At 46.0% G+C, this 17,619-nt stretch overlaps 1 protein-coding gene across 1 annotated transcript in view; it reads left to right on the plus strand.

Moving 5' to 3' along the window:
- Nucleotides 1-8,071: 8,071 nt before the first annotated feature.
- SLC44A3 (solute carrier family 44 member 3) overlaps nt 8,072-17,619 on the plus strand; it is a gene marked incomplete at both ends in the record, with an annotated part of 91,868 nt that continues 82,320 nt past the window's right edge. Inside the window, 5 exons of the mRNA XM_080692291.1 lie at nt 8,072-8,098; nt 8,691-8,798; nt 13,352-13,494; nt 16,054-16,190; nt 17,025-17,118. Of these exons, the coding sequence (XP_080548417.1) occupies nt 8,072-8,098; nt 8,691-8,798; nt 13,352-13,494; nt 16,054-16,190; nt 17,025-17,118 (509 nt within the window). The remainder of the gene's footprint in view (nt 8,099-8,690; nt 8,799-13,351; nt 13,495-16,053; nt 16,191-17,024; nt 17,119-17,619) is intronic.

Here is a 17,619-nt window from a genome sequence, read left to right on the forward strand (position 1 = left end):
AAATAGGACTGAGGGTGTAGCTTGGAGGAGAATGCCCCTGAGTTCCATCCTGAGTTCCATCCTCAGTATTGAAAAAAAAAAAAAAGCTTTGTCTACATCAATCATCTCTCTTATTTTTTTGCTTTGTTTTCTATTTCTCTCACTGCTGCTTTTCTGTGCCATTTATTTCTTCTCCTTGCTTTGGGTTTTTAGTTTTTACACAAATGCCAAGTGATTTTTAAGTCATAGAATTTCAGAGCTGGAAGGAAACACAGGAAAGCACAGCTCTCCTCTCTTATTTTACACAGAATCCCAGAGAGAAAGGAAGTTCGCCTTCTGTCCTACAGCTGGTATTTAGGTCTCCTCTCTTATTTTACACAGAATCCCAGAGAGAAAGGAAGTTCGCCTTCTGTCCTACAGCTGGTATTTAGGTTTCCACATTCATGATTAATTGCTCTTTCTCCACACAAACCACTACATTCCCCTCCTCCTTTTGTCTTTCTTCTTTCTCTTTTTCTTGCTTTCTCTCTTTTTTCTTTCTTCTTTCTTTCTTTTTTTTTCTTTTTTTTGTGTATAGTACTGGGGATGGAACCCAGGGGCATTCTACCTCCAAGCTACACCCCCAGCCCTATTTTTTTTTTTAAACAGATTCTCGCTGAGTTGCAAAGGGCCTCACTAAGTAGCTAAGGCTATATCCACAAACCTGAGATCCTCCTGTCTCAGCCTCCCAAAGGCTGGGATTACAAGCATGCGCCACCACACCTGGCCAAAATGTTGTTTGTTAAGCACTATTAATATTCACTCTATGCAAACACACTGCACACATACAGGGGTCATACGATAGTCAAATCTCTAACCTATTGCTCAACACTGTAAGGCTCTAAGAAGGGAATAGAGCACAATATTTCCAAAAGGGGACATTGTTTGCAGGGGCATCTACAGCTCTAATATTCCTGAGCGCACACAGGAGGGCTCAGGCCTCCAGGACCACCAAGGGTCCTGTTAGAACGCTCCTTACTCATTTACAGACATACTGGAGACTGCTATGAACCAGGAAGGACTTCAGCGAGAGGTGTCTTAGAGACAGGTACAAACATCTGGTGATGGGAAGGAAGAGATGTCTTCAGGTCATTCCCAGGACTCTGCCCTGCACCGAGGTCGGAGACGAGAGCTGTGATTACAGTGTAAGTCAGCACTGATATCTAGGCACACCCTGCCTCAGACTCAGCGGGACCTTGTCGTTCCCCACCCTCCTGGAAATCATCCTGCAGTGACACTGTAACCCTTGGGGCTCCCATGCAGCTCCACGTCCCGCCATTCTCCATCTGAGGTGTCCTCTCCACCCATCTCCTCCACACTGCTTCTTATTTATCCCTCACTGCTAGCTCAGTCATCCTCTCCCAGGAAGGTTTCCAGGGGCCCCATCGGTACGTCTAACCACCAGCCTCCAAATGAGCATCACCGTCTTGAGGAGGCAAACAGCCCTTCTTGGTATATGCCTCCCAACACTCAGCTAATCAGTCAACCCTTATTTAATGGAGACAGGTTAAAAATAACCAAGGTTGCTGGGTGTGATCGCGCTGCGTGCTTGTAATCCCAGCATTTGGGAGGCTGAGACAGAAGGGTCGAGGTTGGAGGCCAGCCTCGGCTACTTAGTGAGGCCCTTTGCAATTCAGTGAGGCCCTGTTTCAAATTAAAGAATAAAAAATAGGGCTGGGAGTGTAGCTCGGAGGTAGAAGACCCCTGGGTTTCATCCCCAGTATTGAAAAAAAAAAAAAAAAACAGGTCCAGAGACCAGATTTCTGACCCAAACATTTTAAGGAAAAGAGAAGGACTTTCTGAAACATCAACTTCCTTATCTGGCGGAGGCGGTGCCATTCCTGCTGTATGACAGGGTCATAGCTGGGAAGAGAATTCTGTAGGGCTGGAAGACTCTGGCAAAACTGAAGCCCTTATCCCTCTTGATTTTAGTTATAATAATGATAATATTAATGAAATTTGAACATTGGTTCAATTGAGGATTGCTATTTTGTAATAATCTGAATATTGATAGGAATATGATTGGAAAATGCCCTAAGATTTGTGCTGGGAATAGCGCTAAGAAGAATATGACTATGGGAGAACTTTCAGAAAGCTACATAGAAAAGAGCTCTTTGCTCCTCTGCTTACATCACCTAAGTCACTTAAGGTTTTAGTCATAAAAGGAAAAAGTTAACTTTAGGCAAATTATACTTACTGTGCAAGGCCCTCCATATGTTGCTTATCAGTTAGGGGATAGATTGTGGTTATCCCCCTCAGGGAGCTAGCGCTAATCAGAATACTTTTTTACCTCCAACCATCCTCCACTTTCCTGTACAGGAGTGTATGATGAATGGAAAGCACAGAGTTAATATTACTGGAAAATGGCTTGATGTTAGGACTCTGCCATTCCTACAGAGGGCTGAGCAGGCAGGGACCTCCTTGGTGCCTGCTCACTAAAGCACAAAAGAGTTCTCTTCATAAACAACTTAATAGGTATTATAGAAAATTAGGTGTAGGTATTGTATGCTAGAAAAATTGATTAAGTTTAGTGGGGGGTTGGTGTTTGGGTCAAAATAAGTTAATAGAATACCTAGTGGCCAAAATAGCAGATAAAATTAGCAGTTAATTTTAGAAGTAGATACAGTAAGTCTAATATTTAGTAGTTAAGATAAAGGATAAGTTCAGTTAAAGTTTATTATGTGTGATATAGTGTAGTAATAAATTTTGTGGGTCAATTGATTACAAATTAATAAAAAACAAAAAACAGGAAAAACAGGTGGCTTTGAGGTGTGCCTGCTACATGGAATTCAGGTTAATGAAAAACTAGACGAAAAACAATGTATGTGTAATGTGGTTTTGAAAACCTAAATGAAAAGCAAAATACGTATGATGCGGCTTGCTGTAATCTGTCAGATTCATGTATAAATAAAGTATATTCTAGGGCATAGGCTACTAAGCATGGCGTCTCTCATTCTTCAATTTCACTGACCCTACGCCTCCTTCAAGATCCCTGAACTGGCTGAGGCTGGACCCCGGCACTTATCCAGAAATAAATACCTTCTACTTCCAGGGAGCAGGGACTCGGGTGCACACACACATCTGCCTGGATTCCTTCCTTCTGCCCACCTCCTGCTCTGACTCATAGCCAAATCAAATGCCTCTAGTGCCCTGGATATAGAGTGTGTGTGTGTGTGTGTGTGTGTGTGTGTGTGTGTGTGTGTGTGATTAAACCCAAGGGCATTTTACCTCCAAGCTATAACCTCAGGCCTATTTTACTTTTTATTTTGAAAGAAGGTCTCACCAAGTTGCAGAGGGCCTCACTAAGTAGCCAAGGCTGGCCGACCACCTGTGATCCTCCTGTCTCAGCCTCCAGAGTACTGGGATACTAGGCGTGTGCCCCCACCCCCAATCCTGCACATCTTGATCCACTCCTGGACCAAACATGGAGGCCAGAGTCCCACCCCAAGGCTCCTTGTCTCTCCTTCATCTCACTTCCATCTAAAGGGTGAGTTTTTGTGGCTGCCAGGAAAAAGATGAAGACCTGGACCTTCAGGCCCAAGTTGACGAGCCTGCTCCCTGGGAGCCTCTGATACTCCACTCTCTAAGGCGAGCCTTCCCTCACTCTGGGATAAGCAGCTTTTTCAGAGGCCACTATTGTAGGATTTTAACAAAGCATGCTGGGCACTGGGTGTCAGGAGCTGGCAAGGAGAGGGAAGACACCTGAACAGGGTAAGATCTCATGTGAACATATTCTATTTCAAGGATGGGATATTTATAAGGTATTTAGGGTCTGATACAAGACTTTTTTTTTTTTTTTTTGGTGGTACTGGGGGTGGAACCCAGAGGCTTTCTACCTCCGGGCTATACTCCCAGACCATTTTTATATTTCATTTGGAAACAGGGTCTCACTAAGTTGCTGAAAACCTCACTAAGTAGCTGAGGCTGGCTTTGAACCCGTGCGATCCTCCTGTCTCAGCCTCCCAAGCGCAGGGATTACAAGCATGCGCCACCATGCCTGGCGATACAAGACTTTTTGTTTGAAAGCAGGGGAGCTGATTCAATTGTTCTTCGGTTGGCAGGAGCTTCAGTCAGTACCGGGAAGAGCTTGTTGAATGCAGGTTTCTTGAGAAATGAGAGACTCGAGAGTCCAAGGGAATGTGCCAATTGAAGCCTTTATCAGCTGGCCAGCGGTGGTACCCTCAGTCTAGAAATCTTACTGGAGGGGTGCGCCGACTGGCAGGGGTAGGGGTTTATAAGGGAAAAACCACAAGGGGGTGAGCCATCTATTAAGCAAGCGGGTTTACAGAAGCAGAAATCTGTGGTTGGCTTATCTGGTGTGCAAGGTATGCAAGATCCTGCTGTTCTGGTCAGGTGCCAGGTGAGGCCTGGACTCCACCCAAGGTCAGACTTAGGGGAGGAATTCTTTAGTTTAGCACAAATCACAGGAATTTCCGGTGGGAATATAGGCCATTTATGATTTTAAAAGTATGGGCCTACTGAGTACTATTGCCTAAGAAGGGACAGGCCAGATGGGCTATTATGATTAAAAGTGTGGCCTATTAAGGGATGTTTTTTCTAGGAAAGAACAGACCTTGCAGGGTATAGACAATGAAGTTTCTAAATTTTAAAACTATATTTTTTCTCCTTTCTTTCAGTGTGCCTCCTTTTTACTTTTGCTATTACAAGCTGACCTAAAGGGGTCCAGGTCAGACACCTGAAAGCAAATCTGGCAACCTGAGCGATCCTAAGTGCATCTTTGTGCACTTAGGATCAGGAGAGAAGTGAGACTCCAGCCTCCTTGAGGCCTTGGGAAGAGGCCCAAATGAGAAGGGCAGGGGGGATAAACATGAGGGTCACAGCACAGTGATAGAGGGCAGGAGGGGAAGGGGGGCGAAGAGACACTGGGGAGAGGAGAGCATGTGAAGTACTGCCACTGGGGCCTGGATGGGGGCTGGAGTGGGGAGATGGGGTGGGGAACTGAGTTTGGTACCTTGGCACCCCACAGAGAGTGCCCAACATGAGGAGGGCAGGGCCCCAGGCCTCAGACTCAAGCTGGGGAGGTGAGGACAGGAAGGCAGAATGGAAGAAAAAAGGCACAAAGGAGACCAGGAAGTTTTGTTCAAGAGCAGAGCTCTGCATGCAGAGACATTAGAATGTGCCACTATCTCCCAAATAGAGGCTTGAGAGGGGGCTTGCATTGTTCTGTTTTTGGTGTGTGTGTGTGTGTGTGTGTGTGTGTGTGTGTGTGTGTGTGTAAACATGTGTGTACATGTAGGTATTTGTATAAGGTTTCAAACATACAAAAGGACAGAAAATAGTTTAACGAACCCCCATGCCTATTTTTCTCAACTTCAGCAATTATCAGTGATGGTGAATCTTGTTGTGTGTGGTTTTTTTTTTTTTATTCCTCCCTATTGTGCTGGTACTGAGAAATGGCTTCAAAATGTATTTGAAAATAGCTGTGGTATAGCCAGGCATGGTGGTGCACGCTTGTAATCCGAGTATTCGGGAGGCTGAGACCCGAAATCGTGGTTCTCGGAAAGCCTCAGATGCTTAGTGAGGTCCTCCGCAACTTAGTGAGACCCTGTTTCAAAATAAAGAATAAAAAATAGGGCAGGGGTGTATTAATGTGCCGGTATTGGAAAACAAACTTGGTATTAATATATCGAAAATTGGTTTCAACATGTAAAAAGCAGTGAGGCCTGGTTATTGCCAGGCACTTAGGCAGCTGTTATAATGCAGAGTTCCTTAATTAAAAGTAACTAGTACATAGACAGAAGAGTTGGGACCTAGGGCCTTCATATTCTAAAAACAGGTTTACATAATAAATAACTTATAGCAGATAGGCTAGACTCTCCCAAGAATGTGGGAGGAGGGTCAGTTACATCTATTCTACAATTATTTCCATATTATCAATAAATAGAACAAATAAATTCTATTGGTTCATTCTAACCATTATAGTCTGCATACCTAATATGTCTATTTAATTTCATGATTTTTTCCTGTCTTATATTGCTAATATACCTCATCTTCTTAAAGATACTTATGTATATTTAAAATGCTCCTTCCCTCTGCTCTAGCCGTTCAGTTTCAGATGGTGTTTCAATGGTGGCCTTTCAGGCGGGTGCTCCTCCTGTCTAGTTCTTTGTCCTATGAATTCGTGCTCCCCTGGAGTCCCCCCTACTCTCATACACGTGCATCCAGCGCATCCAGGGAGTTCAGAGTGGGAGGGTGGCCAGGAGCAAGAAGGAAGTCTCCTGCACCACAAACCATCCTGCCACTCCCAGCCATTTTCTGTCAGTCTGCAGTCAGGTTTCCATCTACCCTAAGGGAGAAGCCACATGGAGAGGAAGCAATAACACAGCAGCCCCAGGGCGTAGGGGAAAGGGTAGAACTGGAATGTGACTTGTGGAAAGGGGACTGGAGAAAAGGGTTTTTTGTTTTGTTTTGTTTTTTGTTTTTTAATTCCTTACTCTAGCAGCAGCCTTGTTGTGCCGATCTATGATCTGTTTTACCTGGAAAACTGCCCTTCCCCCTGGTTGCTTCCGGGTTGCTAACATTTCAACTGTGAAGTCAGGCAATGATCAACTCCAGGCAACATGGGAGAGGGAGGAGAGGAGAGGAGAGGAGAGGAGAGGAGAGGAGAGGAGAGGAGAGGAGAGAAGAGGAGAGAGAGGAGGGGAGGGGAGGGGAGGGGAGGGGAGGGGAGGAGAGAGGAGAGGAGAGGAGAGGAGAGGAGAGGAGAGGAGAGGAGAGGAGAGGAGAGAGAGGAGAGAGAGAAGGGGAGGGGAGGGGAGGGGAGGGGAGGGGAGGAGAGAGGAGAGGAGAGGAGAGGAGAGGAGAGGAGAGGAGAGAGAGGAGAGAGAGAAGGGAAGGGGAGGGGAGGGGAGGGGAGGAGAGAGGAGAGGAGAGGAGAGGAGAGGAGAGAGAGGAGAGAGAGAAGGGGAGGGGAGGGGAGGGGAGGAGAGAGGAGAGGAGAGGAGAGGAGAGGAGAGGAGAGGAGAGGAGAGGAGAGAGAGGAGAGAGAGAAGGGGAGGGGAGGGGAGGAGAGAGGAGGGGTGAGGAGAGGAGAGGAGAGGAGAGAGAGGAGAGGAGGGGAGGGGAGGGGAGGGGAAGAGAGTAGGGGAGAGGATAGGAGGGGAGAGGAGGGGAGAGAGGAGGGGAGGGGAGAGGGGAGAGGAGGGGAGAGGACAGGAGAGGACAGGAGAGGGGAAGAGAAAGTAGGGGAGAGGACAGGAGGGGAGAGTAGGAGAGAGAGGAGGGAGAGGAGGGGAGGGGAGAGGAGAGAGGAGAGGAGGGGAGAGAGGAGAGGAGAGGACAGGAGAGGGGAAGAGAGAGGAGGGGAGGGGAGAGGAGAGAGGAGGGGAGGGGAGAGAGGAGAGGAGGGGAGGAGAGAGAGGAGAGGAGGGGAGGAGAGAGAGGAGGGGAGGGGAGGAGAGAGAGGAGGGGAGGGGAGGGGAGGGGGAAGAGGAGAACGATGAGACTCTGAAATGCTTCACCCACCGGCCACAGAGGCGATCCTCAGGCCGCAGGGTTTGCTTCCTGGGTTCCTGGAGAGGCCCCAGGGTAGACTCAGAGGCCTGCCTTCGCGGCCTCCATCCCCTTCTGCAGAAACAGGCTGAGACACCCGGAGTTTGCCCACGAGCCACCTAGAGGGCAGGCTCCCCAGGGCTGGCTTCAGCACTGACCTCCCCCACTCACTAACTCCGTTCCCTGGAGGAGCGAGTTACAGCACCGCTGCCTGCGCCTCAGTGTCCCTCACCTGGACCAGAGAGGACTGCTTGCGCGGGTGGACGCGGCTGTGACGGGCGGGGCGGGTCCCGGCTCCTCACACCTGAGCGCCCAGTCCCCACCCTCGGGCGGACGGCGCCGGCGCTCACTTCCTGTCCCGCAGGTGCACACACCTGCCTCGGCCGCCCGCCCAGGGCCTCCGCCGTCGCGGGGCGGTAGGGGCGGCGGGCAGCGGGGCAGGGCGCCAGCTGCCGGAGGAAGGAGCCGAGCAGAAAGCCCGCGGCGGCCCGGCTGACCCCGGGCACCCGCCCCCGCCCCGGCCGGGATCCCCGCGAGCGCCATGCAGTGCCTGGGCGCCGAGTACCTGGTGAGTGCCCTCCTCGCCGCCCGGGAGGGGCGCGGGACGGGCTCCTACCGCACCTGCGCCTGCCCGCCCGCCTGGCCTCCCGCCCTCGGGGGAAGTGTCCACCCCAGGGCGCAGCCGTAGCCTGGGGACCCTGGACCGTGGGTAGGGACTGCCTTCAGGTGCACCTCCAGTTAAGGACGGGTATTCAAAGGCTTAGGTGGAAGGAAAAGGAAAGGAAGGAAGGAAGGAAGGAAGGAAAGAAGGAAGGAAAAAAGGAAGGAAAAAAGGAAGGAAGGAAGGAAGGAAGGAAGGACTGCTTTGAGCAGGAAAAAAGAAAGGGAGGGGGACTGGTTACTTTGAGAAGAAAGAAAAAAGAAAGAGAAGAAAGAAAGAAAGAGAGAGAAAGAACTGGTTACTTTGAGCATAAAAAAAGAAAAGACTTGTTACTTTGAGCAGAAAGAAAGAAAGAAAAGAAAATACTTGTCACTTTGAGAAGGAAGGAAAGAAGGAAGAAAGGACTGGTTACTTTGAGCAGTCGTCCAGTTTAGGTTCGGTTGGATCGACCTGGTTGTTTATTTTTTTTTTTTTTCTCAACTCTTCCTTTTTCTGGAAGGTTTCTGAAGAGAGAACTCCCAGAGAAAGAGAGTGGCGACCCCAGCTTTATAGGAAATGTACCGATACGGCGTGGTTATTCCTGTTCTTTCTCTTTTGGACTGGTTGGGTAAGTGTGGCTGTTTGGCAGGGAAGAGGCTAGCGCGCGTGGATTGAAATAAATGTGCCTCAAATGTAAATCGCTTCAAGTTCATACTGCAATGAGAGACTTTTGCCAGTAGCCCAGAAAAAAGGTCAGTTAGTCCTTGGAATCCTTGCACTGCATTTTCTAAACACCAAGACTAGCTGGAGAGGCTGTGTTGCTGAGTGGCTTTAATCCCTTGGATAACTTTTTTTAAGAAATGAGAATCACAGTTTGTAGTAGGACCATTATTTAGTAAGGCCAGTGTGAATTCTCTTATATTCTAAGCACTCTAAGTGAAAGGTTGTGTTTTTTTTTTTAACATCTGCCACTTCCCTAAATCAAATATCCCTCATGTTTTGCTGGCTTCTAACAATGGAAAATCCAAGGAAAGCCTAGAAACACATTACTGTTACTTTAGCTGAGCTGTGCGTACACTGTTTTTGCAGTGTGCTATGCACCCTCTGGTTAAATAGGTACCGATTATCCCCACTCTAGTTTCCACAGATGTATGGCTGCTAGTATACCTCCTCCGGCCAGACCATGTTAGTCCTGGGATAGTCTCTTGGAAGTTGAATCTTGACACTTTAATACTCTTTTTTAAATCAGAAGGACAGAAGAAAACCCTCATTCAACTATTCCAAAAGCTGTGCTCATGGAATCTTTCATGCCAGGTTGAGGCATGCTATTGCTGCATGGTGAATGATTAATTTATAAAGCCTGATAGTGACCAGCAGATAGTAATTACCTTTGTTGAAGAGAATTCAATTTGAATAGACCCTAAAATATCATGTTTGTTCTTCTAAGTAAGAAAGGCATTTGTTCATTTGTTGACTTTATGGACTGCTTTCACATAGATGTGATTATAGGCACAGTGGAAGGAAGGTAAGCCTGAAAGGCATACCAATTTGCTGTTGCTTTTATTGTGGCCCTGGGAACTCCCTAGGAGCTGAGCCAGGCAGTGCACCTATAATGCCCTCTTGCATACCTTCCCTGCAGATGGTTGGTGGTTTTTACTGGATCTGCTATTGTATAAATGTAGGGAGCAGCTGTCCTGCCCTGTGTTTGGCAGCTTTGACCTTGGGCTGTTAATTTTATTTACTGATCTTCCCTAGTCCCCCAAGGTTCAAATCTAGTACATCATTACCAAACTCTCAGCCAGCAGCTGTTTAAGGGCAGGATTTATAGATGGCCCATCACAGCCTGCAGGACTGTGAACCAGCTGAGACACGGCACAGAGCTAGAAACTATTTTAAACTTGTATTTAATTTGCAGAATAAATCTGAAGGTTTTCATAAACCCAAATTCTCTTTATGTATTCCGTTTTAATCATGAGAGTCCCTTCTTCACTGACTGGTTTTTCATATATTTTATAACATTTTAGCTACAGGTCATACTTAAAACAGAGCAAGGAATTTTTTTTTTTTCTGCCTCTGTTGATCCTCTGGGTCTTGTGACAGATGCCCTAACTGGAGATGTGCTGGATAGAATTATTATTGAAAATAATTCTGCTTTGAATTAGTGCTAGACAAAGGAGACCTGGGGGAAGATGCTAGAATTACCAGCAGGAATGGTCTCTTGCAGATAGAGAGAGTGCCGACCTGAGTTTCTATTTGCATAAAATACCCAGAACAGAAAGTCTTAAATTCTGGACCATCTCTGACTACTCACCTTCCCCTTCCACCTTGCCCTTTCCTCTTCATCCTTTAAGACTCCATTTCCCTAATGTCCCCAGGCACAGCTGACAGTGAGTGACCTCCTTGGTGGCCACACCAGACTAGTATATGTGCCTGCTGTATTGCCTGCTACATGCAATTGCACTTGTGTGTTTGGGATTAGAACAATGATGATTTAAAGTACTAGTAGTGGGTGGCAGAGACTCAGGAAGCCTCAAAACCCATCCTCACTTCCCCCTAAAAACCTTCTATTCCTCCCTACAAGCTTTCCAAGAGGGAAATCTCTCTCTCTCTCTCTCTCTCTCTCTCTCTCTCTCTCTCTCTCTCTCTCCTCTCTTTTTCTGGAAATTATCTCTTTATTATTAGATATCCATGGTGAGCTGAGAAAAAATGTAAAATCCCCTTCTTCCCCCAAGTCCAGATGCGAAAATCAGGACCCTATTTACCATGCTCCATGTTGGAAGCACCAGCATGTCAATGTCACGTGGGCAGGCACACCTACAACCACAGCCTTTGAGTGAAAGGTCAATGACCCTGTCTACTAGCAAAGGTGACTTGCTCATTCTTTTTTTAATAATGTGTTTTTATTGGTGCATTATAGTCTCACATCATCATGTAAATCATGTTAATAGTGACATACATGCACACAGCATTTGGTGGGCCTTCCCCCACCTCCCCATTTCCCCTCTTCTCAGTACAAAGTACTGAGATTGATGTTGGCATATTCACATATGTACACACAGTTGGTGCTAGTATTTCCATTAATGAACCTCAGCCTTCTCCCTCCCCTTCCCTTAGACCTTCTCCCTGACTCAGCTGAGGTTTCTCCTCCATTACTTGGGGTTCCTCGGGTCTCCCAGTTACTCCCCAGCTTCCACATGAGATAAAACATATGACCCTTCACTTTCTGTGACTGGCTCTTCTCACTTAACATGATGTTCTCCAGGTGACCTGCTCATTCTGAATTCTGGTCATTTAGATGAAGGAGGAGCCTAAGGAGTGGTAGGGATTGGGAGCCTCCTGACACATGTGGTCTGAAATTGGAAAGGCCTGCTCTGCTCCGGGCTGAGTTCTTGAGGTCAGGGGCTAAGTGTTGTTCATCTTTGTGTTTCCCAGTGACAGTCTGTGGAGCACACTGAGCCAGCACTCTTAAAGAATATCTAAGCCGGGCGTCGTAGTGCACACCTCCCAGTACTCCAGTACAATTGTACTACCAGTACAATCTCCCAGTACTTGGGAGATTGAGACAGAAGGATCGCAGGTTCCAGGCCAGCCGCAGTAATTGAGTGAGGCCCTCTGCCTTAGTGAGACCCTGTTTCAAAATATAAAATAAATATAATAAATATAAAATGTAAAATAGAGATGAGGGTATAGCTCAGAGGTAGAATACCCCTGCATTCAATACCCAGTGTCACAGAAAGAAAGAAAGAAAGAAAGAAAGAAAGAAAGAAAGAAAGAAAGAAAGAAAGAAGAAAATTTGATGTTTGCAGTTCCAAATTAGTTAGTGAATACAGCCAGGTGCGGTAGTGCAGGTTTGTAGTCCCAGACAGGAAGAGCCGGGTTCGTAGCCAGCCTCTTAATGAGCCAGCTACTTAATGAGGCCCTCCACAACTTAGTGAGACCCTGTTTCAAAATAGAGTATAAAAATTTGGCTAGGAGTATAGCTTGTAGGTAGAATGCCCCTAGGTTCAATCCCTAACAGTACACACACACACACACACACACACACACACACACACACACACCAAACAAATTAGTAGTATATGAAGAATATTTGAAACATATGGGGCAGTATACCTTTGTAACATATATCCATACTCAATGTTTTGAATGGTATACTATATTTTCAGTCCTGAAATGAGCTTGTCAGGATCAAGTATTAAATAATATTCTATCTATGCATTTTATGTATTTATTTTTGTAGTACTGCAGATTGAACCCAGGGGCATTCTACCTCTGAGCTACACCCCCAGACCTTTATTATTTTGTTTTGTAAGAGGCCTTCACTAAATTGATGAGGCTCTCCTTGTCTCAGCCTCCCAAGCCTTGGGATTACAGGTGTGTACCACCACTCCTGGTCCGTATATGCATTTAGATTGAAAAACTTTCAACCCAATGTTCGTATTATGGGAAGAAACATATTCAGTCTTGGCAGAGGGCCTGGCAATGCATACTAATGAAACAGTTATTTGAACTGCGGCTTCACATATCTCATAGTCACTATAAAATGGGATAAAAAGACTATCAATTGCAAGATGTTCTTGCCCAGTGGAATTCCTGAAATTCTTTCTTAAGTTTTTTATTTCATGAATTTTAAGTGGTTCTTCCAAAACACTATTTCCGGACTTGTAATGGACAAGTATATTGCTATGTATCAACTGTGTGGCCTCTATAGAGTTCCCTAAAAGTAAGATAAGAAAGTTTTAAAAAGAAGGAAGGAAATAGTGAGCATGGCCCGGATGTATTAGATAAGCCACACACCTCAGGGGAAAAAAGAAATCATGTTGTCCCAGTGACGTTTGGCCAAAATTTTAAAAATAAGAAAAATAAAAAACTAAAATAATAATAGAAAAATAAAAACTAAAACATGGCAGACTCCTGAGGAAGAAAGTATGAGGACAAAGAGGTAAGAACACGGAGAGGAAGCTGAGTGTTCGGGGATGCTCTCCCTAGCTAACCTGCTAAAACCATTGTTGGAAGACAGGATTCTAAGGGGTTTGAGTTGCTGCCGCAGGAGGGAAGTGGGGGGGAGCTGGAAAGATCCGTGTTTCACCTGGTTCTGTTTTATAACAACATCTGCAGGCAGGTGGGGGACCGTGCTTCTGCACTGTGGCCGGGCCCTCACATGCCCCTGGGTTTTGCTAGATGTTCCTCATGGGCTACTCGGTGGTGGCCGGAGCCACAGGGAGACTCCTCTTCGGCTATGACAGCTTCGGCAACGTGTGTGGCAAGAGGAACGCCCCAGTGGAGGGGGCCCCTCTTTCGGGGCAGGACATGACCCTAAAAAAGTAAGTGTCTGACTTAAGTCCCCAACCGATGGAGGGGTTGTACTTCAAAACTTTATGCAAGAGTCTGGCAGCCCATCTCAGGAGTGTGCGCAGTAGTGAGGGTGCAGTTGTAGGATCAGACAATCCCAGGTTCCTGTTCAGCCTCCACTGATTTTCAGCTCTCTGGCCTCAGGTAGAGTCCTTAGCCTCTTTGAGCCCAGTTTTCGTCTTATTAAACCTGGTGATCGCACCCATCTCACGAGGTTGTTTTAAGGATACATCGAGATTTTGTTGCCATTATTATCTGTAATGTGTTAGAATTTTAAAAAAAGAGACAAGTGCCATGGGACCCTGCTTATGTGAAGCATCTAAAGTAATCAAACTCAGAGAGTAAAGTGGTGGATTCCAAGGGAAGGAAGAGAAAGGAAAATGGGGAGTTACTGTTTCATGGGCACAGAGCTTCAGTTTTGTCAGACGAAAGGAGTCTGTGGATGGATGGTGAGGAACGTAGTGTGGTATGAACGTACCTAACCCCACTGAGCTGTGGACTTAGCGAATAAGATGGGAAATTGTATGTGTATTTTAACGTGATATTTAATTTTGTTTGTTTAGAAAGAGAGAGAGAGAGTGTGCATGTGTAATTAATGTAATTAAGTATTAAACCCAGGGACATTCTACCTCCAAGCTCTACCTTGGCCCTTTTTTATTTATTTTTCTGTGTGTGTGTGTGTGTGTGTGTGTGTGTGTGTGTGTGTGTGTGAGAGAGAGAGAGAGAGAGAGAGAGAGAGAGAATTCTACCTCTGAGCTACACACCCAGCCCCATTTTATTTTTTATTTTTTAAACAGGATCTCACTAAGTTGTAGATGGCTTATTTCTTGTCTTGAAACAGTCTCACTAGGTTGCTGAGAGTTTTGCTCGCCTCCCAGCTCAGCCTCCCAGGTCCTGGAATTATAGGCATGCACCAGCTACCACACCTGGCCAAAATGTTTTTAAAGACAAAGTTTTTAGTTACTATGCACTTAGGAAATCTGTTCTCCTTCTCTTCTTGCCCCACCTCTCTCTCCATCCTTGGCTGGGGTGAACATGGCTTCTGGGACCCCCTCTCAAAGTCCCTCCTATAGCGGCAGCCAGCAACGTTCTTCCTGTGATGGAAGGCCACTACAACAGCCTGGATGAGCACTGAACAAGGGCCTGCGAGCTGCCACCGACAGCAACTGACATGTTCAAGGAAATACCAGTTTTATTCCTGTCCGCCACTTCCCCAGCCGCTGGGGAGTTACCAGAAGGACCTCCTGAGTGCCCTGGTTCCTAGAAGGGCCTCCTGAGTGCCCTGGTTCCTAGAAGGGCCTCCTGAGTGCCCTGGTTCCTAAAACTGCCCTTAATTTCTAGCCACCACTCTGCCTTTCCACTCGCCACTCCCCCCTGTTCAGCTACTCTCTGAAGGATGTTTGAACACTCTTGGACACAAACATGCTTTGCAGGGATGCTGCTGAGCAGCTATGCATCCTTATCTGATGGTCCAAGGCAGGTGAATCAGTGTCTTCTCTTCCTTGGGTAGCTCCCTAAAATTATGCCCCACAACATGCTGAATCTGGAGAAGGAAAATTTTGTTAATATTGGCAAATGGTTCACAAGCTATGAGGCTCTGTAGATGACCCCTGGTGGGAATAATAAATGCTCAGTTGTGCTGAAGGATTTGATCAGAACAGTCTGCTGGGCTTTGTAGCGCACGCTTGTAATCCCAGCATTCGGGAGGCTGAGGCAGGAGGATCGTGGTTCACGGACAGCCACAGCTACTTAGTGAAGCCCTTTGCAACTCAGTGAGACCCTGTTTCAAAATAATGAATAAAAAATAGGGCTGGGGGTGTATCTTGGAGTTAGAATACCCCTGGGTTTCATTCCCAGTACAAAGAAAGAAAGAAAGAAAGAAAGAAAGAAAGAAAGAAAGGTAGGTTGCTTTAAGCCAGTCATGCGGCATGGTGGCTCACAACTGAAATCCCAGTACTTTGGAGGCTAAGACAAGAGGGTCACGAGTTCAAGGTCAGTCTCAGCAATTTAGAGAGAACTTCAGCAACTTAAGAAGACCCTCTCTCAAAAATATAAAATATAAAAAGGGCTGGGGGTGTAGCTCAGAAGTAGAATGCTTCTGGGCTCAATCCCCAGTACCAAAATAAATAAATAGATATATAAATAAATAATAAAGTTTGCCTTAGAAATAGCATGTATGCTTTTTTTATTTGGTTGGAGTTTGTTGGGTTTTTTTGGGGGGGGTTGGTGTGTGTGTGTGTGTGTGTGTGTGTGCGTGCGTGTGTCTTACTGGGGATGAAACCCAGGGGCATTCTACCTCCGAGCTACATCCTCAGCCCTATTTTTATTTTTTTATTATAAAACAGGGTCTGGCTAGGTTGATGAGGGTCTCACTACTTTCTGAGGCTGTCCTTGAACCTAAAATCCTCAGACTCCCAAATACTGGAATTACAAGTGTGTCACATCCAGGCTACATTATTTTTTTAAATCCACAGTTAAGCCAATGAGAGGCAGTACCCTAAGACTTGCTTCTGTTTCCTCCACCTCCTTAGACACGTGTTCTTTATGAATTCCTGCAACCCTGAAGTAACAGATCAGGGGCTTCGCTCCACCGCCCTCTGTGTATCCAGCTGTCCTGAAGAGCAGTTGGACACCCTGGAAGAGGTCCAGCTCTTTGCAAACACCAATGGTAGGCACCCAGGGGCCAGTTCACTCTCCCCCCAAAGGAAATAACCTGTGGGACAGAGATGGCTCGCACACCCTGACCCTGCTTTCTCTGGAGAGCTACAGATTATACTTTTCTGCAGGTGCCTCTTATATGGGAAAGGGCACAAACAGTTTTTCATGAGTTTCTTCAGTTTCCTTCAGCTCTATCTGTATTTTTCTGGAGCCCAGGATGCTCTTCTGTAACACCCGCTGCCTGCAGCTTGGTGCCTTTCATAGCCAGGGCAGAGCGCCCCAAAGCTTTGGGCCCAATTGCCCACAAGTAGGTTCTTTGATAAGACTGTCAGGATGGGTTGATACTTTTACTGACCAATAGGAAAATTGCAGATTGTGCCAAAAGCATTTGTGTAACTAAAATACCTCACTCTGGGCTCCCTGTCCAGACATATGTTATTGTGATTAAGCAAAAGAAAGTGTAAAAAAAAGCAACCCACTGCAAATTTTATTGGCCTAAGAAATAGAGTGCAAAATATTTAAAATTTATTTGCAAAGCTGAGTTAAAAATATGAAACTCCCATAGTAAATTATCTTCAAGTAACCTCCAAGCCAGTTCAGTAACAATCCTTTAACTTATAGTTTTGAATTAGTGGTTTTGGAGAGAAAGAAAAGAGGCCCTGACTCAATCTCAGATGGTGTGCCTATTCATTTTATGTTTAAGTGACCTGTTTTCCAAATCTGGCCTAATGCATTCTGTCTCCTTCCTGGTTGGGCAAAATAGCTGTGGTTTCCTGACTGGCTTCCCTAGGAAGATGGATACAACATAGAAAAATAATATAGTCTGTGTGTCTTCTGCTTCCAGGGTCTCTCCTGTGTGTCTATAGCTTGAATTCCTTGAACTATACCCAGAATCCAAATGCAGCCTCCTTGTGCCCCAGGCTCCCGGTTCCTCCAAGGTAAACACCTCTGTACTTCATCCTTATCCATCAAGAAGAGGTATGGGGTACGTGATGTGAGTTTGTTACTCTTCTAGGTATTATAGAAAACCCAAAGGACACAGGGAGGTAGACACCCTGCCTGTAGGGACTTTATAGTTTACAGCAGAGCAGGGAAATTAAGCAGGGACTGTTTGCAACATACTTAATGGACAATGGACTGGGAACCAGAGTAAACAAGAAGAAAGCTCAGCAAATAATAAAGATACATGTAATCTTCAAGGAATAACCCTAAATCTAGAAAAAAACACATAATTTATTATTGAGTGGTTTTATAAAGCAGTAGGTTTTTCTTCTCCAGCTACAGCTATTTATTACAAAGTGGAAATCATTTGCTTCTGTTTGCTTATTTGTGGAACTAGGGCTCAAACTCAAAAGTTCTACCTCTGAGCTACACATCCAGCCCTATTCGTTTTTTGTTTGTTTGTTTGTTTGTTTGTTTTTTAAGCAGGGTCTTGCGAT

Source organism: Muscardinus avellanarius (assembly GCF_963383645.1).
Source record: "Muscardinus avellanarius genome assembly, chromosome: 3".
Taxonomy (NCBI): domain Eukaryota; kingdom Metazoa; phylum Chordata; class Mammalia; order Rodentia; family Gliridae; genus Muscardinus; species Muscardinus avellanarius.